Source organism: Talpa europaea, assembly GCF_964194135.1.
Source record: "Talpa europaea genome assembly, chromosome: 10".
In the NCBI taxonomy this organism is placed as follows: Eukaryota; Metazoa; Chordata; class Mammalia; order Eulipotyphla; family Talpidae; genus Talpa; species Talpa europaea.
The window spans coordinates 63,728,281-63,755,967 of record NC_140077.1 but is presented as its reverse complement, the minus strand read 5'-3'; the positions used below and the strand labels follow the sequence as shown (position 1 = coordinate 63,755,967).

The following is a 27,687-nucleotide window of genomic DNA, read 5'->3' as shown; positions in this document are numbered from 1 at the left end:
ATGGGAGCGCTCCAGAGACTGGTGGGTGGGGTTTCCTCTCGGCATCTCCAAATTCTCCTCCGTCCGGCCGGGGGAGGGGGTCGGGAAGAGCAGGGACGCGGGGGCCGGGGAAGGGTGGGGGTGCCTCCAGAATCAAGGGTCGGCCCTGGTACCCGAGTGCCCGGAGCCCGGGCCACCCTGGGCCGCGTGGCGGGCAGGGGCGCCAGGGGCGGGCGAGGGGCGGCCGGCGGACAGGCAGGCGGGGTGACTGCGGAGATCCGCCGGGGCGAGGCCGGCGCCTCAGAGATGCACTTCCGAGGCGGCAGTGGCGGGGGCAGGAATTCCGGGCGGGTGGGCAGCGTGTTGGAGGGAGCGACCGGCTGGGGCCCGCCGGGGAGGATGCGGGGCGTTGGCTGGGGTCACCTCGTCCACAGCCCGTCGGTGTGCAGAGAGGGACCCTGAGCTGGGCCGAATAAGACTGAGTGGCTTTTGAGCTTCATAATTGCTGAAAGGGCGGGATGGAGGACGAACAGAAACCGCCCTTACGGCCTCAGGCTCAGAGGATCACGGACCCCTTTAAAAACGAGCGCGCCGGATCGAGGCTGCGCCTCCAGCGAGCCTCCTGCTCGCCAGACCTGCCTCAACACCCACCGCGCTTGCGCGCGCGCTCCTGCGTTAGCCAAGGGATCACTGCGCACGCGCCCCCCTCGCGCTCCCCTCACAGCCTTTGCCGGCGTCCCATTGAAATGGCTGCACAGGCTTCTCAACGCGCATGCGCCTCCACCTGGGCTGGGCACCTGCGCTCAGGGTGGATCCATGCAGAGCCCAACCGCGCCGGCAGAGCAACCACCGAATGCTGGAAAAGCGTGTGAGTGCTTAATGCCTTCCTGCCACCTGGAAAGATCTGAATTCCAAAACCCATCCCGGCCAGGAGTTTCAGATGAAGGATTTCGGATCCGCGTAAGCCACTCTGGAAGTCTTAAGAAAGGCGTCAAATGTAGAAAAATATCTTGTGCTTGTTTGTATAGTGGAGTTAGGTGCTAGGCTTAGACAAGCATAAGCAGGTATTCACGCGCAGGGATAGCCTGGAGGCTAGTGCAAGGCTGCGTGGGGTCACATCTGCAGGACTGGTGGCACCCCCTCCTAATCCCTAGGAGGTTCTTGGGTCCTTGTGCAGGACAGACACGCCCCAAGAGGCACAGTGTTCCTGGCCACCTCCTGTGCCTGTTTCCCACCCTCTCCTTTATGCGTCCTTTCTCCTCTCTCCGCATTCACAGAGGGAATGGCAGCAGCTAGAAGAGAATGTCCACTTCATCTGTCCCCACGACCCCCAACCTGCATGATTTCCCTCAGCTGTCTGCATGGAACACCCCCTCACCTCCTTCAAGTCCTTGTGTGCATGTCACTGCAGGACATAACCCCTGACCAACCTCTTTGAACACAGCTTCCTGCTTTATGGCTCGGTCACCCAGCTGACATACTGTGTGCGAATCTTTTCTGTAGTCTTTCCTGTGCCTTTCTCCTTCCTCTGGAGGAAAGCTCCACGAGGTCTCAGATTGTGTCTCTTTTGTTCACTGTGATATCCCCAGCACCAAAGACAGATTTATTATGCCTTGTAGAGAGGTAATAAATATTCATTCACTGAATTAATCATCCTAGCTAATAACCTGAATGCTTTCCATGACCAGGGAATGCACTAGGTGATTTCTAGGCACGAGCTCATTGAATTAAATAATTTTCTGCCGTCTTGAAGATCTGCCAGCATCCCCTGCCTCATGGGCTCAGTGGTAATCAGGCACTATGTCTCTTGCTACTTCCTGGAAATGCACTATCTAGTAGAACTCTCACATGTAGAGCTTCAGTATGACTCCAGTGAGACCAGACTCCCAGATTCTCACCTGGCTTCCTCCATGGCTTCTGGCTTGGGAGGAAGTTAGTCAGGCCATATAGGAATTATAGGTAGGCAGATAGGGTGCCTGACAAGGCCCTGTCTCCAAATCCGTGGCAAGATCTGTGGAGCTTCCTCTGCCTTTTCAAACCCCCTGTACAGTCTGACCAAGTACTGAATGCACCTCTGTCTTTTCCCTGGCTGCGCCTGCTCATCCCCCAGAACAGTTCTTGGCCAGGACAGGCACTCAGTATTTGACTGATGAATTAATAAATAGTTCAATATTCTGAAAAGTCTTTAGAAAACCTCTACCAAACATTTTTCTACTATGAAATTTGTATTTTTCTAAAAATTTGGCTTGTAGGACTTTAGATTTGTAGAAACATTCGCCAGAACAAGAAAAGAAATTTGATGTGTTGAGGGGAAAAAAATGACAGTTTGATTTTTTTGTATTATTAACTGTAAATGCCTAGGAAAATATCTGAGAGCAGCTGTGCATTGTTCCTTTGAGGGGGTGAGGAGCTTTGAGTATACGTTGAATTTTTAAAAACTTGATGAGTTTGCTCTTTTTAAATTAAAAATCATAAAAGGAAAATATGAATAAGACTGTGAATCCTTTAAAAATTGCCAATTAAATGGGACAGGGCATCAGATCAGATCTCATGACTGCATGTCTTGGGGACTTCTCCCTCCATTTCTAAGGGGTCCCACTAGGATGGAGAGCTGTACTTTATTGTACCAGGTGTGTGTGGTGCATGTGTACCTTGGCTACCCCTCGCCCTGGGCTGGAGGTAGGCATTGTCATCTCCAGGTCCAGGCAAGGAAGTGACTCAGGTTGAGGAGTAGGGCAGAGCCGTCTCTGGGACTTAGGCACTGCTGCCAGCTGCGACTGCTCTGTGGCTGCTATGCTCTCTAAATCTCAACACAAGTTTGTTTGGGTGACCTGTTCTCTTAGCCTCATTGCAGAACAGGCTGGAGACAAGAGAAGGAACCCAGCCACTGTTGGAGAGTGTTTTGATGGGGTAAGAGTCACTGGACTCAGGAGCTCCTGTTCTGCTAGGGGCAGACCTTCACCCTCCTGGAGCCCCAACTCAGGGTGGCCTTCCAAACCACAGCAGGCATGCCCAGCATCAGCCTGGCAAGGAGGGCCGGGAACTTCTGTCCATCTTGAGAAAAAGCTGACAGGGTGGCAGGGTAAGAAGGCAGTGGTGTTCTGTACTCAGAATTGTAGGTTTGGGTTTCTCTGCTACCTGCCAGCCCTGTATCTGGATAATGCCTCTCCTCTGTGCCTCGCTTTCCTCATCTTCAAAGTGGAGATTTTGTTGCCTGCTTCAAACAGATTGTAATGCTGTGATTGGTATGTTCCAGCCCAGGGATGGAGGTAGAGACTGTTCATGGTCACTCTGTGTCTTCCCCTCTCTCCTCAGATTCAGGGCAGAGTCCTGTTCCTGACCATTTGTGCAGCTGGCATTGGTGGGACTTTTCAATTTGGCTACAACCTCTCCATCATCAATGCCCCAACCTTGGTATGTATCCTCAGTGTGAGTGGGTTCCTGGTGAGGGCCAGCAGCTGCCTGCTGCGGGGGGTTTCATGGTGGCGCCTTTTCCCATGTGTTCACCTCCCATAGGTGGGATGTCCCAAGGTCCTGTAGGTTCAAATCCAGCTCAGCATCCTCTCCTATACCTGCATGTCCTCCCTAGTCCCTGCTGTCAGCGAATGACTCCAATATCTTCCCAATGATTGGGGATCAGTGTTGACTCTGCCTCCATCTCTCCAACACCAAGTCCTTCCTAACTACCTATAGCATCCATGTATTTCTCCTGTGTCTCTGCCACAGCACCAGCTAGGCCCTGTTTCTTCTGCTAGATCTCTAGACTTAGCTTCCTCACTTGCCTCCTTGCATTCTGCATCCTCTCAAGTTTGGTCAAGATATTACCTTGTCCAGAAACATTCTGTACTCCCCAGTGCCTATAGACTATCCACTTGAAGCTCAAGATCTAGAATCAGAACCTGTCCACTTACCTCTTCTCCCTCCGACCCTGCTACCAAAGTAGGTAAAATGCAGTTCCCCAAATGTACCCAGCCCTTCTTGGAAGCCTCCTTCCACTGGGATGTCCTCTCTGCCCCACCTGCAGAAGCCCTTCAAGTCCTGCCCAAATCCCATCACCTTCCTGAAGCCTTCCTGTAACCATCCCATCAACTGAAAATCACCCCTACCTCCCCAGCCCTTGGTGCAGGCTGTCATCACTCAGGTTGTATCTGTTTGTGCCCAGTACATCCTCCTGCTGGCTTGCTCTCACTTTGAGTCATCTTTGAATGTCCTGCACCTGGATGACCTGGCTTGTGTGGGTGTTCACTGAATGCCTATGGAAAAGACGAATCTTTCAGACTCAGTGATAGAAGCCAATTTCTTAACTTGCTTAAGAAGGACAAATACCCAGTCATATATCATTAGGGAGGATGTGGATCTGCATAGTGTGTGTGTGTGTGTGTGTGTGTGTGTGTGTGTGTGTGTGTGAAGAAGAGCTGCATGAACCAGGCCCTAGGAGGGAACTAGTGTTCTCCTCTGACGTTGCCTGGCCTCATTCTCCTCCGAGTGGACAAGAGAGCATTGGTCACCACACTCACCTGGTGCCAGCTGGGCACCCCCAAACAAGTCTTGCCTGGTAGCTGCAGCAAGTTTTGGGAAGACTCTGATTGGCTGATTTGTATCACATGATCACCTCAAGAGCAGTCATGTAATAAGGAGGGTGGAGCACCTTGATGGGCCAAGTCTGGGTCAATTGACCACTTTTATGGAGGGAAACTGACAATGGGAGAGAACTTCCCCAGGGAAAGTAGCGGTTAGCAGGAGCCAGGAATAGGAGTACGTTCTAGGTAGCAGCCCAGCCCCTTAAAGAAAGGATGAATGGAGATGAAGAGTTTAGAAAGGAAGTCTGAGCTGACTGTATTCAACAAGCATGAGAGCACCCACTTCATTGCAAATTTATAGGTCTGGAAGGGATCCATTGGCAGCTGGGCATTCTCAGGACTCCCATGGGTTATCACTAGTCCCCAAATATGGCCTCAGAGGCTTCCCCTGTTTTCCTGAATAAACACTCTTGAGGAGTTCCAGCCAACATCTCAGCTACCTGGACAGATCCTCCCCTCAGAAGTGCTTGGCGGCACAGATATTTCCCTGAGCTGACCCGCCAGGGCAGGAGAGAGTTTGCCAACACCTAAACCCACCGCTCTCACATCCGCCCTCATGTCCTGTTGGGTGGCCTGAGAGCATCCAGACACTCACATTTCATCTCTAACTGGGGGGAGGGTGTCTAGGTTCTCCAAGTGCAGTCATTACCTGAAGTGGCAGCTCTGGGGGTAAGGGCCCAGGGTATCCAAACTACCCGGCTACAGCCCTGACCTATGGCTAAGGCTGTGGGCAAATCTTCACCTCTCTGGACCTAAATCCCAGTCTTAACAATGAACAGCAGAAGGTGTATCTAACAGAACATTTACAGGAGCTTATCATTGTCCGGGTCCTGAGGAAACTCGACACACTCCAGATAAGTCAAGTAGGTTTTGATACCACAATGTACTGAGTGGGGCAGAGGGGCCACATGAGCAGGCAAGTGCAGTCACGCAGACATAGTGGTCGCGCTGGAGTCCTTTCCACCACCTGGAAGGGGGAGGGCGCTGGAGTCCTTTCCACCACCTGGAAGGGGCAGGTGGAAGGAGCAGCTACTGAAACCACAGGAAAGAGCCACGTGGCCTAGGCCACCTTGAGAGGAACAGACTTTTAGTCAAGTGTCACGGCCAGTGTGAGGAGCCCTCCCAGGCAGGGCACCCCATTTCCATCTCCTGCCTCCTTTGATGCCCTGCTCACATGGGCCAAGTCTAACAGAGAGCCAGTCAGCAAGGGAGCCTGCAAATATCGGCTGTGCAGGTGGCTTCTGGGCCAAAAACGGGGAAAGGGGTGACAGTGGACTCAGAGGAGGCAGTAGAAACTGTCCAGCCCCAGACTCCAGGAGACATTATGTGTGAAAGAGCCGAGAACAGTGCCCTGCAGATGAGAGGGGACACTTGCCTGCCCTGCCGAGCCCAGTGGGTGGAAATGCCTGGTGCGTGGACTCTCCTCCCTGAAGGGCTGACTGATATCTCTGTTCATAGTACATTCAAGAATTCACCAATGAGACTTGGAGGGCACGGACAGGCCAGCCACTGTCCCACCGCCATGTTCTGCTCGTGTGGTCCCTCATCGTTTCCCTGTACCCCCTGGGGGGCTTCTTGGGAGCATTACTTGCTGGGCCCCTGGCCGTCAAGCTGGGAAGGTAAGTGCTTTTTGTTGTCAGCTTAAATAAATAGAGGCAAGCAAAAGTAAGTGAGTTTAGAGGCAAGCAAAAGTGAGTTTATTAAGAAATTAAGACTAAGGACTGCAGTCTAGGAACAGCCTCCAGAGAGGTCAGGGAAAGCTGCCCATGTTCTGAGCTTCTCAATGAGAATTATATGCAGTAGCAAAGATGCCACATGGAGTAATTTCAAGGATTTTTACAAAGTAAAATATAGGTGGAGGTTTTAGCTGATGTCTGGGCATTGAGGAAAACAAAGAACCTTGTTAAAATTCATCCTATCTATTTAGTCTTTTCCTCTGGGAAGAATGTTACACATCTCAGAATTCATATTCTTTGAAGTTACTGATTTGTCTAGAGGCAGCAGTTTCCAAAACACTGCTTTTTCGCAAAGACTACATTTTTTCTGGGCACAATTTCTTTAGGACCAGACCAGCTGTGTCCTGGCTTTTGGCTTGTACCCTAATTGGTACCAGGCAGAGGGGTAGTGACTTGTCATCTTTGGTTAACAATGGGTACCCTCTAACTGTCTGTTAATAATGGCACCCCAGCATGCAGGCTGAGGAGTGGGGGAGAAAGAAGAGGACTGGCAGGCGCCAACCTCAGTCAGCTCCTAGCTCAGTCTCTTACTTTGCCTGGCGTCGCACCATGAGTCCTATTTCCAAGTGGACCTGGGACAGCAAAGAGTTCCCTGCCCCAAGGAAGGGAAGATCCTGGTGTCACATCATCTGCCAACAAGAGCTGGTTGACCACAAATATATATATTCTCCCTGGGCCAGTGTTTCCATTGGCTAAGTCTCTTTGGCCATTGGGCTGACCCAAATTTTCATTCTTAGTGGACTTGATATCTTGATGGCGTTGGTATCTTTAGCAGGTTGTTATACTGAGGCCACCTATTCCTGGGAGAAGGGATTCACAATGCAATGAGTTTCATGGGTGCGGGCCCACATTCTTCACTATGTGACTTCCTTTTGGGGATCCAAAATTGCATGGGTTTATTGTTTGTGTATTTAATTGTCATATCTATTAGGATATCGTCAACTGCAAGTATCGTCAACTGCAGTTGTCTAAAACAATAGGAGTTTTTTTTTCACCTTACAGGGCAAGTCTTGTATGGGTGACTTCAGGACAGCCTCCACTCCCCAGATCTGTCCCCCTGACATGCCATTGGCTGCCAGCTCCGCTGTGTATAGATAGCTTGGTCCTTAGGCTGGTAGCTGGGAAGCTACAGTAGTATCTTATTCAGATGCAAAACATCAACCACCAGAAGGATTTCTTGCCAATTGATGATTTATATCAGAAAGGGATAAACCTTTCTAAAAGGTGCTGCATCGCATTGCCTAGCACTGGGTCACTAGTGTAAAAAAAATCATGATAACCAAGCTTGTCTCGATGATCAGGGTCACACCTGAGCCATAAGGAGTATGAGCACATTCAAACAAATTGAAACTCTTCCTGCAAAGAAGGTAATAATAACTATTGCCCAAAGCTCCAGTGATACCTGGCAGAAGGAAAGGAATTAAAAATTCAGATTCAGCAGATGACTTTCCCACTTGTAACACATTACTGTCCCATCCCCATGTAGAGATCCGGTGTCATTCATTTTCCTCCCAGCAGTTCACTGGAGCCCTGGAATGCGTTGCCATTCCTGGGCATTGGGGTGGCTGTGTGGGGCAGTGAGGCAGTTAGTTAGCTTGCAGACAGGGGCCCTATTGTTTAATCAATTTGCATTGTCTATCCTTGTGACCTTGCCTGCTTTGTTTGTGAGCACTGGGCTGCTGAATGCCATCCTCCCTGGGGTTCATCCTGATTTTGTTTAAGATTTATTTTTAGTTATTTATGCATACAAGAACTGGGGTGTAGGCCTGAGCTGTGGGGGTGGGGTGGGTGGGCGGTCAGAGAGACAGAGTGGGGAGCAGAGCAGCCAGCTCTACTGAAATACACTGCTGAGGGGAGCATTGGATGAGACAGAAGACATCTGCTGTGCCATGTGGGTTAGCTCCCTGGCCAGGGTCCAGTCTTTAACCCCTGCTCCACCAGGGAGGCCCTCTCTGCCTGCTTGTGAACAGTTTCTTCTGCAATGGCAGGGGGCCTCTGGTGAGCAGAAATATGGACTCATCTATGTTCAGGTTCTGGGTCTCAGTTCTGAGAGATTTTTGTATTCACTCTTTCCTACTCCTCTTTGAAACCAGTCTTCAAGTTCTGCTTCATCTAAGGCTTTATGCAGCCAAACCTTTGGAAAAGGGAAAAAATTCCATGCTCAAAATTCTGTCCACAGGAAAGGTTTAACTTCTCCAGCATTTTGTAGGGCCACGTTTGAGTGGACTTCAATGCTATAGCCCTACATTTCTGCTTAGAGCCAAACTGTGCATACAAGCACCTGCTAACCAGATCAGGTTTTGTTTTGCTTTGGGTGGGGATAAAGGTGGCAGATTTGCCAGTGGGCATACTGATGTGAATAATCTGCTTATGGGAGCTTTTGGACCCACAGGGCAAGTTGGGTGTTTTCCACTTCTTTTCAGTAATGAAGTGCTAAAAAGAACATTCAGCTTTGCATAGGAGTGTCACCTGACATCAGGTTTATGGTGGGCTTATGGTCACCAGGTGTCCCACAACCTGTTTATTGCTCATTAGGGCCTATTGACAAGGCCAGGAGTTACTGCTGATTAAGAGGATAGTCATTTACTGAAGTAGGGTGAATTTACTCTAAAACTCTTGGCCATGCATCGTGATTCTCCTTTTAGGCACTGTTTCAGACACTTAGAGCACCATCATAATCTCCTGGTACACAGCTCTTTGCACTTGACTTTGACCTAGAGAAGGCTCCACTTGCTTATCACTACTTGATGCTATCAGGTTTTCAAATCACCTAGTATATATGTCAGATCACAACACCCAATGTAGTAATGCTGCCACCAACATGGAAAAAAATCTTCTGTAATTTGTCCATCCTTCTTAGGAGAAGGGCAGCAATTTGTCATACTCTGGAAGAAATATGCTGACGTGTCTTACTCCATTAGCCTTTAAGAACATCACTGAGTCCCTCATTTTTATGCTCCTGTTGTTTGTCATGTTTGTATCTTACCAGTACTACCAACACCAGTATATTTGCTGCTTCCTCCTTTCTGGGTCCTTTCACTACGAAGTTATCAAAGTAGTAGACCAGAAGGCTACCACATGGAATGTACAGCCCCTGTGGAATATTGTAGCTCAATGCTTGAGGGATGCTGTAAGGACAGGAATGGGCCCAGTGCAGGTTTTCTGATCCCATGCAGTCCGGGTAAAGGAGGAGTCAGAGTCCTCAGTGGTTTTGCAGGTTTTTATTGGGGTTCAGTGGGTACGTGGCAGGCAGGGGTGCTGGGGGGTTGGGAGGACTGCCAGCCTCCCAGCCCCCAGCAAATCTTCACTCTATCTGGGCTCTCTGGCGTTCTCTGCTTCTGCTTCGGGCTTCTTCTCTTTTGGCTTCTACTGGCGTCCCCGTGACACCGTCCTTAAAAGCACAGTCTTAGCATAGGTGTACCCACTTCAGGTGCCTGCCATCAGGCATGCATTCAGGATCACAGGATTCCCTCATCTATCCTGTTGGCGGGAGGGCAGAAAAGCCTGATTTTTTACCTTACCCTACAGATGCTATATCCTAAGACATGTTGGGAAAGGCAGCCTGTATCTTTGCCACATGAAAGCTCTGAGTTTCTGGTGTTATCTGCATATTGAAATACAGCAAAATATGTTCCACAAATAAATAGGCACAATTGGAGTACTTTATTAATTTATTACCAGCGAGGAAATTGTACAGGGTATATTTTTGGGTTGTCAGAAAAGTCATGATGCATTTTTGCATAGAAAAAAAGACCTCATGACTTTTCTGACAGCCCAGTAGTTACAATTGGAGTTTCTGTTGGATCAAGTTTGTTATAACCTACTCTCATTCTCCATTTTCTAGACACAGGAGATCTAAACTTTGGCTTATATTCTGTCATTGATACGTTGTTGGCTTTGGGCAGAACACTGGCTTCCTCTGGCTTTCAGTTTCCCTATCAGTGCAATTTTGATCTATGGTAAACTCTCCTGAGTGATCTATAGGCAGCACTTCTGAGGTCATTATCAGGAGCTGGTAATTCATCAGGTGGAGCATCATCATGGAGGACATTTCCAGCGCCACCTGGCTGGCAGTCTGTCCAGTTGAACTAGGCATGGGCCACCTGGCCGCCTGATGGTTCTGAGAAGTGACTTTATAATACATGGAGGAAAGTGAGGGTTTTGTATTTGACTTTCCATGCATTCTTCCCCCACTCTGAAAGTCCCCATTCTTCCTCAGGTTTTATTGAGTCTGAGAAATTAGGTATTCGTGGGCCTCCCCTGGTGGCCATGCGGTTGAGCGGTGGACTGTGAAACTGTCCTCAGCCTCTGCAGCGCTGGTTCGATCCCCAGCCGCCAGCTAGGGTCCCACATGGCGTGACAGACCTCTCCTGTCTTGCCCGCTGCTCCCCTCAGCAGTGTATTTCATCAGTCTGCCTGTTCTGTTCCCCGCTCTGGCTCTGGTGAATTCTCTCACCCTCCCGCACTTCTGACTGTACCCAGTGCTTATATAAATAAATAAATCTTTAAAAAAAAAAAAGAAATTAGGTATTAGCCTTTTGTTGAGTCTGAGAAATCAGGCATTGGGCTTTTCATTTTAAAAAAATATTTATTTATTTAGTAGAACTGGGGTATAGGCCAGAAGTGTGGGGCATGAGAGGATTCACCAGAGACAGAGTGGGGAGCAGTACAGCAGATTAACTTAAATACACCGCTAAGGGGAGCAGCAGGCGAGACAGGAGAGGTCTGCTGTACCATGTGGGTAGCTCCTTGGCTGGGAATCGAACTCAGGCTGTGGCGGTGATAGCGCTGAGACTTAACCCCTAGGCCACCAGGGAGGCCCAGGGTTTTCATTTTCACAAAGGCGTTTGAGGATAGAGCCATGAAGTATTTTATGGTTTTGTCATTTTAAGTGGTACAGGCAAAAGGAGAGTGATCGGGGTATGTTAGGGGAGGGCAGTGGGAGTATGCTTAGAAAAGTATACTGTGAATGACCCTAGGTACTCTGACCAGGGGTCATTTCTCTTCATATAGCTTAGGATCCTTGACATCATATGTGCACCCACAGGTCTGATCAAGGCTGATTGGATGGAACTGCAAAGAGGGCCCCCAGGGATACCCCTCTAGACTGAACCTGATCCTTCTTGCCTGTGTTCCACTTCCCTCAAGGAAGAAGTCTCTGCTGGCGAATAACGTCCTTGTGTTGACTGCTGCCATCCTGTTTGGCTTCAGTCGCAGAGCAGGCTCCTTTGAGATGATCATTCTGGGAAGGCTGCTGGTGGGAGTCAGTGGAGGTATGTGGAGAGGGCTCTCTGTTCCTACTCATTCATTTATTCCCTTTATTCATTCATTTTCCTTATTCATTGATTTGATTTTCATACATGCCTACCTTCTTAGCAATGTAATTAAATATAGTTTATCTTTAAAAGTTCACATAGCTGGACACTTAAAGTAGATATAGACGTGAAAATATTGTAGAGAGTGGGAAGACAAATATCCCCAAGCTTACACTCATAGAAGTTTTATATTGAGAAACCCTCTAAACCGTGAACTTTCTGCAATGAGTTCTTTGATCTTCCCTGCAGAAGCAGAATAGCCTGTTAGGGAGTCCTCAGTGTCTGGGGCTTATCATGACAGGGGACAAAGTTTTGAGAACATCCACACTGGCTTTTAGGTCTTCAATCAACAAGTCCCCTCTTGACTTCCTACTGTTTATACCTTCAGGTGTTGATGGCTATATTAGTTATCCATTCCTGGGAAACAAAGTACTCTAAAGCATAGTGAATTAAAACAACCAACATTGATTATCTCACAGTTTCTGTGGGTCAGAATGGGCCTATGCCAGTTAGTCCTGGTTTAGGCTCTCTCATGGGCTGTAGCCAAGCTGTGAGGCAGGGCCACAGTCTCTCAAAGGCTCAACTGGGCTGCAGGATCCGCTTCCAAGAAGGTGCCTTCATGGGCTGTTGGCAGGAGGCCTCGGCTCCTCACCCTGTGAGTCTACATGGGGCAGCTTGAGCGTCCTCCCGGCATGTTGGCTGGCTTCTTCCGCAGTAAGTGATCAGAAAGAGAACATGTGTGAGAGTCTGTGCAAGGAAGACATCCCAATATTTTTTTGTCCTAATTTCAGAAATCATATATCATCAGGTTTTAAAAAAATATATAGTTTTATTGAGGCGAGATGGGTTTCCCACACTGTATATGGTTTAGGGATAGAGCTTCACCACTCTTCAGACTTGTTTTATCAGACCACACCCACACCAAAGCACCAGTAATTTTCTACCATAGTCCACTGACCCGCTTCCTCCTTTGCTCCCCCTCTGGTAGCCTCAATTCTGCAGTCAGATTTTAGCAGGTTTTTTTTGTTTTGTTTTGTTTTTAAACATTATTATCATTGTCTTTTTTTTTTTTTTTAAAGATTTATTTATTTATTTATACAAGCACTGGGTACAGTCAGAAGTGCGGGAGGGTGAGAGAATTCACCAGAGCCAGAGGGGAGAGCAGAGCAGGCAGACTGACGAAGTGCACTGCTGAAGGGAGCAGTGGGCGCGGCAGGAGAGGTCTGCGCGCCATGTGGGACCCTCTCCCGGCGGCCGGGGATCGAACAGGTGCTGCAGAGGCTGCAGGCAGCTTCGCAACCCAGTGCTCAGCCACTTTAGCAGTTTTTTTTTATTTGGTTTTGTCTGTTCCTTTGCTTTGTTTCTTTATATTCCACATACAAGTGAAGTCATCTGTTATTTGTCTTTCTCTTTCTGACTTATTTTGCTTAGCATAATCCCTTCCGTTTCCATCCATATTGCCATCCAAATGGCAAAATTTTATTTTTTTTAAGTGCGAGTCACAGTCTTCCCTGATGGTGCAAGGGGTTGAATCTCAGCACTATCAAGCTATCACCAGTCACTATAGCATGAGTTCGATCCCCAGCCATGGAGCTGACCCACATGGCACAGCAGACCTCTTCTGTCTTGCCCGCTGCTCCCCTCAGCAGTGTATTTCAGTGGATCTGCCTGTTCTCCCTGCTCTGTCTCTGGTGAATCCTCTCACTCCCCCAACTTCTGACTTACACCCCAGTTCTTGTATATATAAATAAATAAATAAAAATCTTTTTTTTTTTTAAAGCAAGTCATTAAAAACAAGCCAAACTCCAGAAAAAGGGAGCAAGTCAGCCTTTGTGTCCTGAATATCCTAAATGTTTGTAGGAAGAGCAGGTGTCTTTGAGACGTCTCCTTGTTCTTTTTTTTTTTTTATAGAGGCATGTTTTATTTATTTGTTTGTTTGTTTATTTTGTTTATACGTGCACTGGGTACAGTCAGAAGCGCGGGAGGGTGAGAGAATTCACCAGAGCCAGAGCGGGAACAGAACAGGCAGAAGGACCGAAGTACACTGCTGAGGGGAGCAGCGGGCGGCAGGAGAGGTCTGCGCGCCATGTGGGACCCTCCTCCGGTGGCCGGGGAGCAGCCAAGGATTGAACCGGCACCGCAGAGGGTGCGGGCAGCTTCGTAACCCAGCGCTCAACCGCTGCGCCACCGGGGAGGCCCTGTCTCCTTGTTCTTTTAATCTGCTTACAGAAGGAGGCAGGCCCTTTATGACAGCTATTTTCTGATCCCAGGTCAGGGAGGGGGATGGAACAGGTGGCTAATGCCCCAATACTATGGCACTATCAGGGGTGGGCAATGGTGGCGATGTCCGGTTCTATTCACCCCCCCAGTACTAGGTGCCTCCCTGGGTGATAAGGTGAGACTCTACAGCAAAGGTGGTCAGTGAAAGCAATGATGTGAGTGCTGGAAAAGCTGGTGGGCATCCAGGATACCCCTCTACCCTTTTCCTCCCACTACCCACTCATATTCCTCAGAGTCCTTCACACTCATGTCAGTGATAGGAGACTGGAAAGATTAGATGACTATGTTGCAGTGATACTAAGGGAACAGAATGGGAGCTTCTTTGAGAAAAACCTGTCTGAAGTCCTGGGGGTAAATTTGGAGTCTTGCTGATGTACATAGGGGAGGAGGAACACACTCTCACTGTATGGAGTGAAGGAGCAGCCCTCCAGGCCAGGACCTTGTAGATGAGGGGTTGGAGGTGCCAAGGAGCAGGGGAAGCAGGTCTGGGTGTCACGGGGGACTGACATGGGGCTGACTGTCTCTGCTGTGCATGGGTCCAGGTGTGAGCATGTGCATCCAGCCCATGTACCTGGGGGAGAGTGCCCCCAAGGAGCTCCGAGGAGCAGCGGCCATGACCTCAGCCTTCTTTGCAGCCCTGGGGATTGTGATGGGTCAGGTGATCGGACTCAGGTAAGAGCCCCCTCCCCATGTGCACTCAGTGGCTTGAGGGATGCCAATAAAAGTCCTTTGTCTACATTTTCCCCCTACCCACCAAGTAGATGAAGGCACTGCTTCTTTGTATTAAGGCATTAAAACCCTGTCCATGTCTATTCTGACCAATACACGATGTGGGTACCAGTCAACTACACATCAGTAAGAACCACACTTTTGCAATTCTGTCTACATCATGGAGCAAAGATTAGGTCTTAATAGAGAGGAGTGTATAGGTGTGAACTCTATTTTTTTTTAAGATTCATTTTTATTTATTTATGCATACAAGAGCTGGGGTACAGTCCAGAGGTGTGGGGGGTGAGAGGATTCACCAGAGATAGAGTGGGGAACAGAACAGGCAGACTGACTGAAATACACGCTAAGGGGAGCAGCAGGCGTGACAGGAGAGGTCTGCTGCGCCAAGTGGGTCACGTCCCTGGCTGGGGATTGAACTCGTGCTGCAGTGGCTGTGGATAGCTTCATAGCGTTGCATCTTAACCCCTTGCACCACCAGGGAGGCCCCAAGGTGTGATGAACTTTAAAAGGGGAATGTAACCTGGTAAGCCCAGAAAAGAAAGAGCCAAAGGCTGGTACCCTAGGAAGAAGAGTTTCTAGGGATGAGGTGAGCCATGACCCTGCCCCATTTTGGGTGGTTGTATCTGGGTGGGATTGGTCCAGTTTCAGGGCTGGTTTAGGAAGAGGCATAGGGCAGTGTTGACTCTCTACCCTCCAGAGGGTAAGTGTACAGGGAATGACTCTGAGGTGTGGTAAGAAGGCAGGTGGGCCAGTGCTCTGGCAAGGAGGTACCAGGCTTCTCTGCTTCTCCAGGGAACTCCTGGGTGGCCCACAGGTCTGGCCCCTGCTGCTGGCCAGCTGCCTGGTGCCTGGGGTGCTCCAGTTGGCCTCCCTGCCTCTGCTCCCAGAGAGTCCACGCTACCTCCTTATTGACCGTGGAGATACCAAAGCCTGCCTGAAAGGTGAGTCTCTGACCTGGGACGCCCAAACCTCCCTTGACCATGGCAAATGAAACCTCCTTGGGTTTCATTTATCAAGGAAAAGTCACCCCTCTCTTTGTGCCTCAATTTCATGATCCACCCAGTTATTCTTTATCAAAGTACTGCCCAAAGACCAATGGAAGTGGGGTGGGTCAGACTGAGTCCCTACCACTTAGGAACCATAGGGTGCTAGAGAAAGCCCTCTCCGCATCCCCCCACACACGTGCAAGATGGAACACTGTAAGACCTTATGGGTCCAATGCCAGTTGGGTGCTGATGGTCCCATCTGTTAACTCTGGCTACAATAATGATTCCCAAGGAACAATCCCCAAATCGCTGGCTTAAAACAAAAATCACTTACTGCACAATCTACTCATTTAATTGCTGGGCTGGCTGCAGGATTCCACTGACCTCATTTAAGCTGACTCCTGGTGTCAGGGGCCAGCTGTGGATGGCCACTCTGGGCTGGCCTGGGCCAGAGCAGTTTAGCACTGCTGCACATACTTCACCTCTTGCTGTTGGTACTGCCCAGCTGGCCCAGGGATGTACTTATTACAGTGATGGCAGAGACACAAGAAAGCAAATCAAATTGCACCACAATTTCCCAATCTTTGGCACCCTTGTGCCCATTAAGATCTCATTGGTCAAAGAGAGTCACAGTTGAACCCAAAGTCAAGGGATAGGAAAACCTATGGCATATCCCATCACAAAGTAAGGGGTGTAGATTCAGGGAGCGGTAAAGACCAGGGCCCAGTAACGCACTCTTCTTAGCTTGCCATTATGACCACAGTTATTATTCGTACCCCTCTCTTGTACAAAACATGCTCAATACCATCCTAAGATGCCCCAAACTCTCATCTGTCACAATATCAGCTTCAAAGCCCAGGGTCTTTTTTTTTTTAAGGATTCATTTATTTATTTATTTATACAAGCACTGGGTACAGTCAGAAGCACGGGAGGGTGAGAGAATTCATCAGAGCCAGAGGGGGGAACAGAACAGGCAGACTGACGAAATACACTGCTGAGGGGAGCAGTGGGCGGCAGGAGAGGTCTGTCGCGCCATGTGGGACCCTCTCTGGCGGCCAGGGATTGAACCGGCACTGCAGAGGCTGTGGGCAGCTTTGCAGCCCAGTGCTCAACCGCTGCGCCACCAGGGGAGGCCCCCAAAGTCCAGGGTCTTAAGATCACTTCACAGCTCTTCATGCCTTTCCTTGATCCAGAGACCTAGGAGCTAAAACCACAAGTTTTTGCACACCCCTCTGCCCCATACTCAATAAACAATGGTGAAAGTGGGACAGGTAACCAGACATAACCCTCCTTTCTAAAAAGAGGAGGCTAGCAATCAAAAAGCATTTACCAAGTCATAGCAGTGCTGAAGTGGCCTGGGAAGCACTGCCAGGTCCTCCTCCATTGGGGACAGAGAATATTTCTTGATCATACCTTGGCTCCTCACCTGAAGGGACTCCCCAGGTAATGGGGATGAGGGGGTTCTTGCTTCTAACTCTCCAAGATGCCCTTCCTTTTCCATTCTCTTCCTCGACACCTTCTAAACAGAGTGTTAGAAATGTCCTTTTATATTTTTAACTGTCTTGGTCTCTTTCATCCAGGTGACAGCTTTTGTCAATACAACTTTCTCAAAAACAATGTGAATTTTCTGTGTGCATGATCTATGTGTCAGTGCCATAGCCACAGTTCTTTCTGAGACATGCGCCTCTGTGAGACCTAATTATTAGAATTTTGAGGCCTTTTCCAGCCACGAGGGTCTATGAGGCACTGCTTTAAGCCACGTCCTTGATTTGAACTTTACCAGAGTCCTTGGCTCATTGGCATGACTCTGAATTTAATCTTTGCTTTCAGGCTGTAATCTGATCTGGAATTCTTTTGATTAACTGGAGAGACTAGAGAGAAGAAATAAATTTGTTTTTTGTTTTTGTTTTAAATTAAATTATACTAAAAAATTCTGGAAGAAGTTAAATTTAATGAATTTTGTTCCTTCCGAAGACCTTTTATGAACTCATGTTTGTTTGTTTTTTAAATTAAAAAGCTCATTTTTTTTTTAGAATGCTCAGCTATAGGCAACCAGTTCATGCTTTCAACACTTGGAGAGTTGTTTATGCAAGTCCAGCAGTTCATTCAGTCTGCCTTCTTTCTTCCACACTACTACTCTACATACACAGACTTTCACTTTTCCATCCTGTCTGTTTTGGAACCAATACCATGAGTCACAGACCCTAGTTAGCCACAGCACTACTCCTGGTATTGGTTAATTGGTCTGTTTCTATTGCTGCCCAACAATCACATCTCAAAGGCAAACAGGAAAGCACTTAGCTCGAGCCTCTGTGGATTCTCTAGGGTTGGCTTATATAGGCTGGGTCTGGCTAGTGGCTCTGCTCATATTGGCCATACATGCTCAGTGGGCTACCCTGCATGCTCTTCTAATGATGTAGAAGAACAAGCAGAAATGAACACCATCCCCTAAGGCTAGGGCTGGAAGCCCACCCAAGGCCCTTTGGGCTTTGGTTCTTGCTGAAGTCATGATGGATGTCTGGGTGGTTGATGAGTGCGTGTGAACATAGTATTGCCTACATTCAACCCACCTGGACTGAGGCTTCTTGGAGGGAACGGCTGGAGGAAAGCACCAAGAGTTCCCCACTACCAATCCTAAGGCCTCACTGTATTGGCCCAGAGCATGTTACAAGGTGGAGCCCAGCACCAAGGATGAGATATGCTTGCCTTTTAGTAGGCCCAACTACAAAATCCCATTGCAAAGGGCATGGATACATTGTGGGGTGAAGAATTGACAAGGATAGTGCGCATGTGCCCCAAAGGTAGTACCCCCTCTGATAGGTCCACAGTCCTGAATTTCTAAAGCCCTTTCTGGTTTGTGGTGCTGTGACATGGGGGGGCCAGGAGGCTCATCCTTGTCTGAGGGAATGGGGTGGCAGGGAGAAAGGTGTTGAGTGAGGGGAACCTCAGCATCCCATTTTCCCAGCACTGCAGCGATTGCGGGGCACTGCGGATGTGACTGGAGAGATGGAGGAGCTGCAGGAGGAGCGCTCTGCTTGCCACGGCCTGCCCTCTCGGCGCCTATGGGAGCTGTTTCAGGATCCGACCCTGCGGAGGCAGGTGATGAGCCTCGTGGTGCTGGGCAGTGCCATGGAGCTCTGTGGGAATGACTCGGTGAGAACCCCGCATCCTACACCACCCCAAGCTCTGGGCCCGGAGACTTTGTACTGCAGGCAGGTGGGAGCTGCAGGAGGTTGAAGGGAGGGAATGCGCCAGAGCCCACCCTTCCCGTTCTCCAGATGTACGCCTATGCCTCTTCCGTGTTCCGGGAGGCAGGGATCCCTGAGGAGAAGATCCAGTATGCAATCATGGGCACTGGGAGCTGCGAGCTGCTCACTTCCTTTGTCAGTGTGAGTTTGGCCCTGGGCTGGCCCTCCACCAGTCCTGACCATGAAAAGGGGGTTGTGGGGAGAGTACTGCCTCAGGGTACTGACACTCTTAGGACTTTAGGCCTCTGGAATGAAACAATTTTCCACACCAGGGCACTTTGTTAAAATTCAATGAGTTAACCAGCATTTATTTCCTACCTGCTGTTTAGCAGGTGTTCACATCAATTTGAGATGAGGAACCTGAAAGAAGTTGAGTGACCAAGGTCCTCTGGGAAATTAATAATGGCTCACTCTCCTGAGACAATAAACTGCTCCCTACCCCTACCACCAGCTTCCTCATAAGCCCAAACCCCATGTCCTGTCCGCCCCCAAAACAATGGGACTGTGGCCAGGTGCCTGGATCAGTTACTGAGGGCTCCTTTCCTTTGCAGTGTATGGTCATCGAGAGGGTGGGACGGCGGGTGCTGCTGATAGGGGGCTACTGCCTGATGGCCTGCTGGGGCAGCATCTTCACAGTGGCCTTGTGCCTACAGGTAGCTGAGGAGGTGGGGGAGGTGGATGAGGGGGTGGGTGACTGGGCAAAGCCTGAGCTCCACCTCACCCCAACTACTCTGCCCTTCTGCTGTAGAGTTCCTTCCCCTGGATGTCCTACCTGGCCATGTGTTGCATATTTGCCTTCATCCTCAGCTTTGGCATTGGCCCCGGTGAGTGAGTCCAAGGGCCTTTGGGCTTTGGTTCTTGCTGAAGTCATGATGGATGTCTGGGTGGGTGATGAGTGCGTGTGAACGTAGTGTTGCCTACATTCAACCCACCTGGACTGAGGCTTCTTGGAGGGAATGGCTGGAAGAAAGCACCAAGAGTATCCCACTACCAATCTGGGAGCAAGGCATACTGGCAGCACCGTCCCTTATCTTTCCTTCCAGCTGGAGTGACGGGGATCCTGGCCACAGAGCTGTTTGACCAGGTGGCTCGACCTGCTGCCTACATGATCTATGGGTCACTAATGTGGATCATGCTCTTCCTGGCAGGGCTGGGATTCCCCTTCCTCATGGTAGGCACCCCCCAACCCCACTCCCACCCTTGCCATGCTGGTTCTTAACTGAGCAAAGAGGGGCAAGTATTTCATTAAGACCTGTCATGGGGCCTCTATCTGGGGGCGGACTGGAGCTACCACAGGTCTTGAGGTCTCTTTTAACCCACAGGAGGGCTTGGCCCACTTCATCTATGTGCCTTTCCTCTGTGTCTGTATCTGTGCGGCCGTCTACACTGGTTTCTTCCTCCCTGAGACAAAAGGCAAGACATTCCTGGAAATATCTGAGGAAATTCACAGACTCAACTCCAGGCGGAAGAGCCAGGGCCCCATGTGGAGAGGTCCAAAGGTCATCCAGTCCACAGAACTCTAGCTCCTGAGCAAGGCTGGGGCCAGGTCCAGTTTCTCTTCCCTTTGCTTCCTGCAGGGGTCTTGGCCCTTCTCCCTTCACTTGCTCCTGCATTCATTCAACAGGTGCTCATTGAACACCTACTGTGTGCAGGCATGGTCCCAGGTACTTAGCTGTCACTGGTGAGCCAGAGAGACAGGATCTAGGACCTCTTGGTGTTCACCATCAGAGGCGGTTAACAGGAAAAGAATAAAAACATAGCTGCAAACTTGGGGAATGCAAGGGAAGAAAACTACTAGGTGTGAAGGGTATGCATTGCTAGGAGGGCCTGATTCAGTCTGAGTGGGAAGTGGACAGAAAAGAATATTTTCTAAGGAATTGATTTTTTAAAAATCAACTTTCTTGAGGTATCAACATTAAGTATATATTTGAAGAGTTTTGACAGATATACCTGTGAAACTACCACCACAATCAATATATACGGCGTTTACATCACCTCAAAAGTTCCTTCATGGCCCTTTGCAGTCAATAACTCACCCCATACTCAGGTAACCACTGTCCTGCTTCCAGTCACCATAGGTCAGATTTATCTTTTTTAGAATTTGATATAATTCCATATGTAGTATGCATTTATGTTTGCCTTTGCTCCAGATGCATGAGTCAGTATGTAATACTTTGTCTCGCCGAGTTGTACTCCGCTGTATGCATATACCATAATTTGTTCACCCATTGACCTGTTGGTGGACATTTGGGGTGATGCTAATTCTTGGCCATCATGAATAAAACTGCTGTGAACATTCCTGCACATGTTGTCACATAAAATGTGTTTTTATTCTTTTGGGTAGATGAATTGCTGAGCTTATTAATGACTGTATGTTCAACTGTAGAGAAAATTGTTTTATAAGTGATTATATTGTTATATCCCCACTAGCAAGAGAATTCTGGATACTCTAAATCCTTGTCACTACTTGGTGTTGTCAGTCTTTTTTTTTTTTTAAGATTTATTTATTTTATGCATACAAGAGCTGGGGTACAGGCCAGAGGTGTGGGGGGTGAGAGGATTCACCAGAGACAAAGTGGGGAACAGAACAGGCAGATTGACTGAAATACACTGCTGAGGGGAGCAGCGGGCAAGACAGGAGAGGTCTGCTGCGCCATGTGGGTTGTTCCCTGACCGGGGCTTGAACTAGTGCTTCAGGTCAGTGGCTGCGGATAGCTTCACAGGTTGCATCTTAACCCCTTGGGCCACCAAGGAGGCCCTGGTGTTGTCAATCTTTTAACTTAACCATTCAAGTGGGTTTATAATGGTGTATTGTGGTGGTTAAAGATGTTGAGCATCTTTTAATGTGCTTGGTTTGGCCATTCATGTATCTTCTTTTGTGCAGACTACTTAAATCTTTTGTCTGCTATTTATGATTTTTAAAGCAGTTTGAATTTCACAGCAGAATTGAAAGTACAGATCTCCCATATACTCCTACCCACACATGCACAGCCTTCTCTATTATTAATCTCTCCCCCCAAAGTGGTACATTTATTATAATCCATGAACCTACATTAACTTCATTATCACCCAAAGGCCTTGATTTACATTAGGGTTCACTCCTATTGTTGTAAGTTCTCTGGATTTGGACAGTTGTAGAATGAGATGAATCTCCCATTGCAATAATATTCAGAGTATTTTCACAGCCCTAAAAATCTTTACTCTACCTTGTCATCCCTCCATCTCCCCAGTCCTTGGCCACCACTGATCTTTTTACCGTCTCCATAATTTGGTGTTTCCCAGAATGTCATGTACAGTGTGTAGACTTTTCATATTGGCTTTTTTCACTTAGTAATGTGCATATAAGTGTCCTCCATGTATTTTCATGGCTTGATAGTTCATTTCTTTCTTCTTTTTAAAGATTTATTTATACAAGAACCGGGGTACAGGCCATATGTGCGGGAGGGTGAGAGGATTCACCAGAGACAGAGCGGGGAGCAGAACAGGCAGAGGGACCGAAGTACACTGCTGAGGGGAGCAGCGGGCGAGACAGGAGATGTCTGCCATGCCATGTGGGACCTTCTCCGATCTGCCGGGATTGAACCGGCGCTGCAGAGGCTGCCGACAGCTTCACAGCGCTACACTCAACCGCCTGCGCCACTGGGGGTTTGGGGGGCCGATAGTTCGTTTCTTTTTAATGCTAAATAATATGCCATTGTCTGGATGTACCACAGTTTATCCATTTACCTTGAACATCTTGGTTGCTTCCAAGTTTTAGTAATTATGAACAGCTATAAACATATGTACAGGATTGTGTGACATACACTTTCAACTCATTTGGGTAAATACTGAGTGTGATTGCTGGATCATATGGTAAGAGGATACTTAGCTTTGTAGGCAACTGCCAAACAGCCTTCCAAATTGTACCATTTTGCATTCTCATTAGCAATGAATGAGAGTTCTAAATCCTCTCCAGAATTTGTGGGTCATTGTGTTGGGTTTTCACCATTCTAATTGGAGTATAGTGGTGTCTTGTTCAATTTGCCTTTCCTTAATGACATAGGATATGAAGTATCTTTTCAAATGCTTACTTGTCATCCATATATCTTTGGTGATGTGTCAAGGACATTGGCCCATTTAAAAAAACAAATTATTGGGCCTCCCCGGTGGCGCAGCGGTTGAGCGCTGGGTTGCGAAGCTGCCCGCAGCCTTTGCATTGCCGGTTCGATCCCCAGTTGCTCCCCGGCCACCGGAGGAGGGTCCCACATGGCGCGCAGACCTCTCCTGCCGCCCGCTGCTCCCCTCAGCAGTGTACTTCGGTCCTTCTGCCTGCTCTGCTCCCCGCTCTGGCTCTGGTGAGTTCTCTCACCCTCCCGTGCTTCTGACTGTCCCCAGTGCATGTATAAACAAAACAAACAAATAAATAAATAAATAAAAACATGCCTCTATAAAAATAAATAAATAAAAATTAAAAAAACAACAACAAATTATTTGTTTTCTTACTGTTGCGTTTTAGTTCATTATATATTTTAGATAAGTCTCCTATCAGGTATGTCTTTTGCAAATATTTCCCCCCAGTCCCTGGCTTGTCTTTTCCTTGACATTATCTTTTGTAGAACAGAAATTTTTAAGTTTAAGGAAATTCAGCTTATCAATTCTTTTACTCATGGATCATACCTTTGGTTGGTATATCTAAAAAGTCATCTACCAAGCCCACGGTCATTTAGATTTTCTTCTTGTGACCACTATTTTTTATAGGGTTCTTTGACATTACTTTCGAGTTGTGGACATTCTTTATATAGTCCAGGAAACAATACTCTGTTAAATATGTCTCACAAGTAGTTTCAGGTCTACTGCTTGCCTTTTTATGTTCTTAATAGCATCTTTTTAAGAGCAGACATTTTTTAATTTTGATAAAGCCCATTTTATCAATTTTATCTTTTGTCATTCATGTTTTTTGAGTCATACATAGCTTTGCCTATCTTTTATTTTTTTAATTTTTTAAAAGATATATTTACTTATATATCCAAGAACTGGGGTATATATCTAAGAACTGCACCCCACAGGTGCAGGGGGTGAGAGTGGGGAACAGAACAGGCAGAGTGACTGAAATACACTGCTGAGGGGAGCAGCAGGCAAGACAGGAGAGGTCCGCTGTGCCATGTGGGTCAGCTCCCTGGCTGGGTTAGCTCCCTGGCAGGGGATCGACTGGTGCTACAAAGGCTGCGGATAGCTTCATGTGCTGTGCTTAACCCCTTGCACCACCAGAGAGGCCCTGCCTATCTTTTAGACAAGACTGTTTAGAAAACATGTCTGGGAGAAGGAAAGAGGGTATCAGGTAATCTCACAGTGAGGGGCTGGCAGGCCCTCCCTCCTCTCTCATGCCCTCCTTCCAGCATGGGTGACCAGGTCCTTTCAACAAGATGTTCAGCTGGGAGTGGGCTGTCCAACTTCAGGGTCTGGCACTCTTGTGGGGTATAGTCCTCTTTATCTAGCTGATGTTTCCCCACATGGTAGGAGAGGTCTCTTTCTCCTCTTCTGCCATGCAGTCCTCACTGTGGGACATGGCATTCGATAAACTCTCTGTGCCAGCCAGGAATTACATTGAGGCTGTAAATGAAAACCCCAATAAGCAGTGCTTTGATAGAGAGGCTTATTTTTCTCCTTCAACTGAAGGGACTCGGCAAAGCCATCAAGTTCTCAGGGTTGCTACTCCCACCTCCTACCTCCTTTACCTGTTTTTTCAGCTCACATTAGCCTGACAGCTACTATAAATCTGGGGTCCAGTTCATGTTCCAGATGGTGGAGGAGGAAAAGGGTAGAGTGGCACCTCCTTCAGCAAAGAACTGATTCCATATAAGACCCATACTCACATGGGTCATAGCCACCTCATGTGGTCACATTTGGTTGCCAGGGGCTCTGAGGCACTGAATGGTCTAACCTTTTAGTGAGGGTCTTCCTCTTAGTGAGGAAGCAGGAAGAGGATCTTGGCAGGTCAGCAGCCATGTCTGCTAACGCCTCCTGGTGTGGGTGTCCTGTTATTCAGTTCATTATTAAGCTTCTAGTGATACCAACATTATCACTTTTCCATTGGTCCTAGAACAAATTACAAGTTTACCAACTTAAAACAACATGTAATTTATTATCTCACAGTTTCCGTGGGTCAGAAATCCAGCACAAAGAGACTGGGTCTTCTGCTTATGGTCTCACATGACCTAAGTCAAGATATCTCAAGGTCAACTAGGGCAAAAACTCACTTCCAAGTCCATTCAAGTTGTTGGCAGAATTCACTTCCTTGCAGTTGCACAACTGAGGCTTCCAGCCCCCTTCTTCAAAGTCAGTAACAGCGGGAGTCCTCCTCCTGCTTCGAGTCCGACTTCCCCTTCTGTTGCATCTCTGACACTAGCTGGAGAAAATCCTCTGCTTTTAAGGGCTTATGTGATTACATTGGACCCATGCACAAAAACCTCCTTGTTTTAAGGTCTGCAACCCTAATTACATCTGCAAAGTCCCTTTTGCCATGCAACGTAACATATTCACAGGTTCCAGGGATTAGGGCAAAGATGGGCAAAGACAGCTTTGGATGCCAACTGTCTACCCCTGAGATAATGGGCCAAGAGGTAGGCATACAGCAGTGGATAAAAAGAGAGTCCCCAACCCTCATGGAGCTTACCACCTGGAAAGAAAGCATTAACTTACAAACAGAAATGTGGTTTATGCTTCAAAGGACATGATGGGCACTGGGCATGTCTTGGAACCTGACCCCACCAGCAGCTCTGAGCTTGAGTCAGATGAGGGAAAGTGTGAGCAAACCACATCTGAGTACCAACACCTTCACCTGGCACTAAAGGGCATTGCTCACAACTCAGAGCACAGGGAACTTGGTGCAACACATGGGTGGAGACCAGGTCTCCTGGGCATTGTGACAGTACTACTTCTGGTATCATAGGGGACTATCACTAGGTCGTTTAATCCTCACAACATTCCTCTGTAGGGTGATACTGTCATTCCCCAACAGGTGGGGAAACTGAGGCTCAGAGAGGTTAGCCACGTATCCTAGCTAGTAACAGGCGAGACTGGTATCATATAAGCCTCTCAGATGTCCTTCTAGAAGGATGGTGCTGACTGCTAATGGAAACAGGGAGGGTAGTATATTAGATGGCAAATGGCTCAGAGAGGTCCAGATTAGCATAGGAAAGCTCCCCTATTCTGTAATAACAACCTGAAAATCACAGTGGCTCACCTAAAAGGACATCACAGGTGTTTGCAGGAGAGGATCCACCTTGTCACTCACTTCACTTTCTCCAAGAACAGATGAACCAGGTGCTGGTTTTTGAATCTTCTGCCCGATATCACTCATGTCACTTTTGTTCACATTTCGCTGGGCAAGTCAACATGGCCAGATTGGTTGCTTGTGAGTGGGGAAGCAAGGGAACAGGTAGCTTCTCTAGGAAGGCCAGTCTACTAAGGGGATTATATTACAGGGTCCAGGCCAGCAAAGGCAATGCCTTCTGACTTAGACCAAGGTGGTGGTGGTGGTGGTGGTGGTGGTGATAGAGAAATTAGGATATGGTGGACAGTGAAGGGAGGCACATTTCACTGGCAGGGGATCAGATGTGGGAGGAACAGGATTTGGATTTATGGAGCAGGAAGTGCTGAGTTGGCTTCTGGCACTCAGAGACGAGCCCTGGGGTGGAGACATGGCCAACAGCATCATTTCATCACTGGGAAGGAAGGGAGCCCTGGCCCCAGGTAAGATGTGAGGTTTTGATAGGAGGGAAGCAGCGGGACCCAGCTAGTGGAACCAACACTTATGGGCTATTTGCAGAACTGGGCCGTGGGCCCTCCTGATTGAAGGCTACTGTATCACATGGCCATTGTAAAACTTGTGTGTGCTGTGCCACCTTAACCAGATTGCACCTGCCAGAGACCAAGGACAGGACTTTCCTGGAGAGCTTTAAGGACATGGCGAAACACAACATGTCCCCTCAAGCCCCTGAGAGTCACTCCTCAGCACAGCACCGTGAACCGGGGTATTCAGGAAGGAGTGTCCACTTCTGCCCAGTGATGGCAGGACCTGCAGGCTTATCTCTCGCCCTCAGTATGGCCACGGCCTGAATCAAGTTGTTCCCTGGCCCTCTTCTTGCCATGTCCTGACTGTCTTCATTTCATTCAGCCTTGTCTCTTGTGTGCTTGGCACGCACCAGATGGCCCCTTCCCCAGCTTACCATTAGTGCAGGGAAAGAATTCACCAGGAGTTGCGTGAGAGGGCAGCCCTAGAGGACCTGACTAGGGCGGGGCTTCCTGAGGAGCTGCAGTTCCCGGACCTGCAGAGAAGTTGCCCGAGAGCCTGGAGGTTTGGGCGTGCGCTCCGGCGCAGCTGCTGACCGCAGCGCGGGGCTGTCTCCGCCTCACCTCTTACTCCCCGCGCCCCGGCTCGCGGCTCTCAGCATCCTCACCCACTTGAAGATCATCCGCACACGCCCCCAGACTGCTGCCCCCAGAGACTCAGGGCACAAGGGGGCTCAGAGCCTACGGTGGGATGAGCTGGGACTTCACCTGGCGGGGGGAGGCCGGCGGCGGGATCCTGAGGACAAGGGCCCCGCGGCTCCGCTCAGCGCCAGACCCGCACCTCCCGGCACAGGACGCCCCGCCACACCCCGAGCCTAAATGCAAGGGCTAGCAAAGACTCGAGGCCGCTTTCCGGCCCCCAAGCGGTGAAGGGCTGGCTCGCGGGCGGCGGGCTCGCGGGTCCCGGGAGCGGCCGGAGGTGACGTCACCAGCCAGGCGGGAGCCGCGGCCGCGGGGGCGGGGCCTCGGCCGGTGGTGACGTCACGCGGGGCGGGGCCACAGCC

The 27,687-nt window shown here is 48.9% G+C and overlaps 1 protein-coding gene across 1 annotated transcript; it reads left to right on the top strand.

Annotated features, from left to right (window-relative positions):
- SLC2A11 (solute carrier family 2 member 11) lies at positions 1 to 20,376 on the top strand (the record flags this gene model as incomplete). Its single annotated transcript, XM_084245388.1, has 12 exons — positions 1 to 21; positions 3,295 to 3,393; positions 6,018 to 6,178; positions 11,444 to 11,568; positions 14,433 to 14,562; positions 15,412 to 15,560; positions 18,571 to 18,758; positions 18,884 to 18,994; positions 19,405 to 19,506; positions 19,602 to 19,677; positions 19,897 to 20,024; positions 20,176 to 20,376. The coding sequence occupies 12 exons, from the start codon at positions 1 to 3 to the stop codon at positions 20,374 to 20,376; spliced, it is 1,491 nt and encodes a 496-aa protein (XP_084101514.1).
- Positions 20,377 to 27,687: the final 7,311 nt, after the last annotated feature.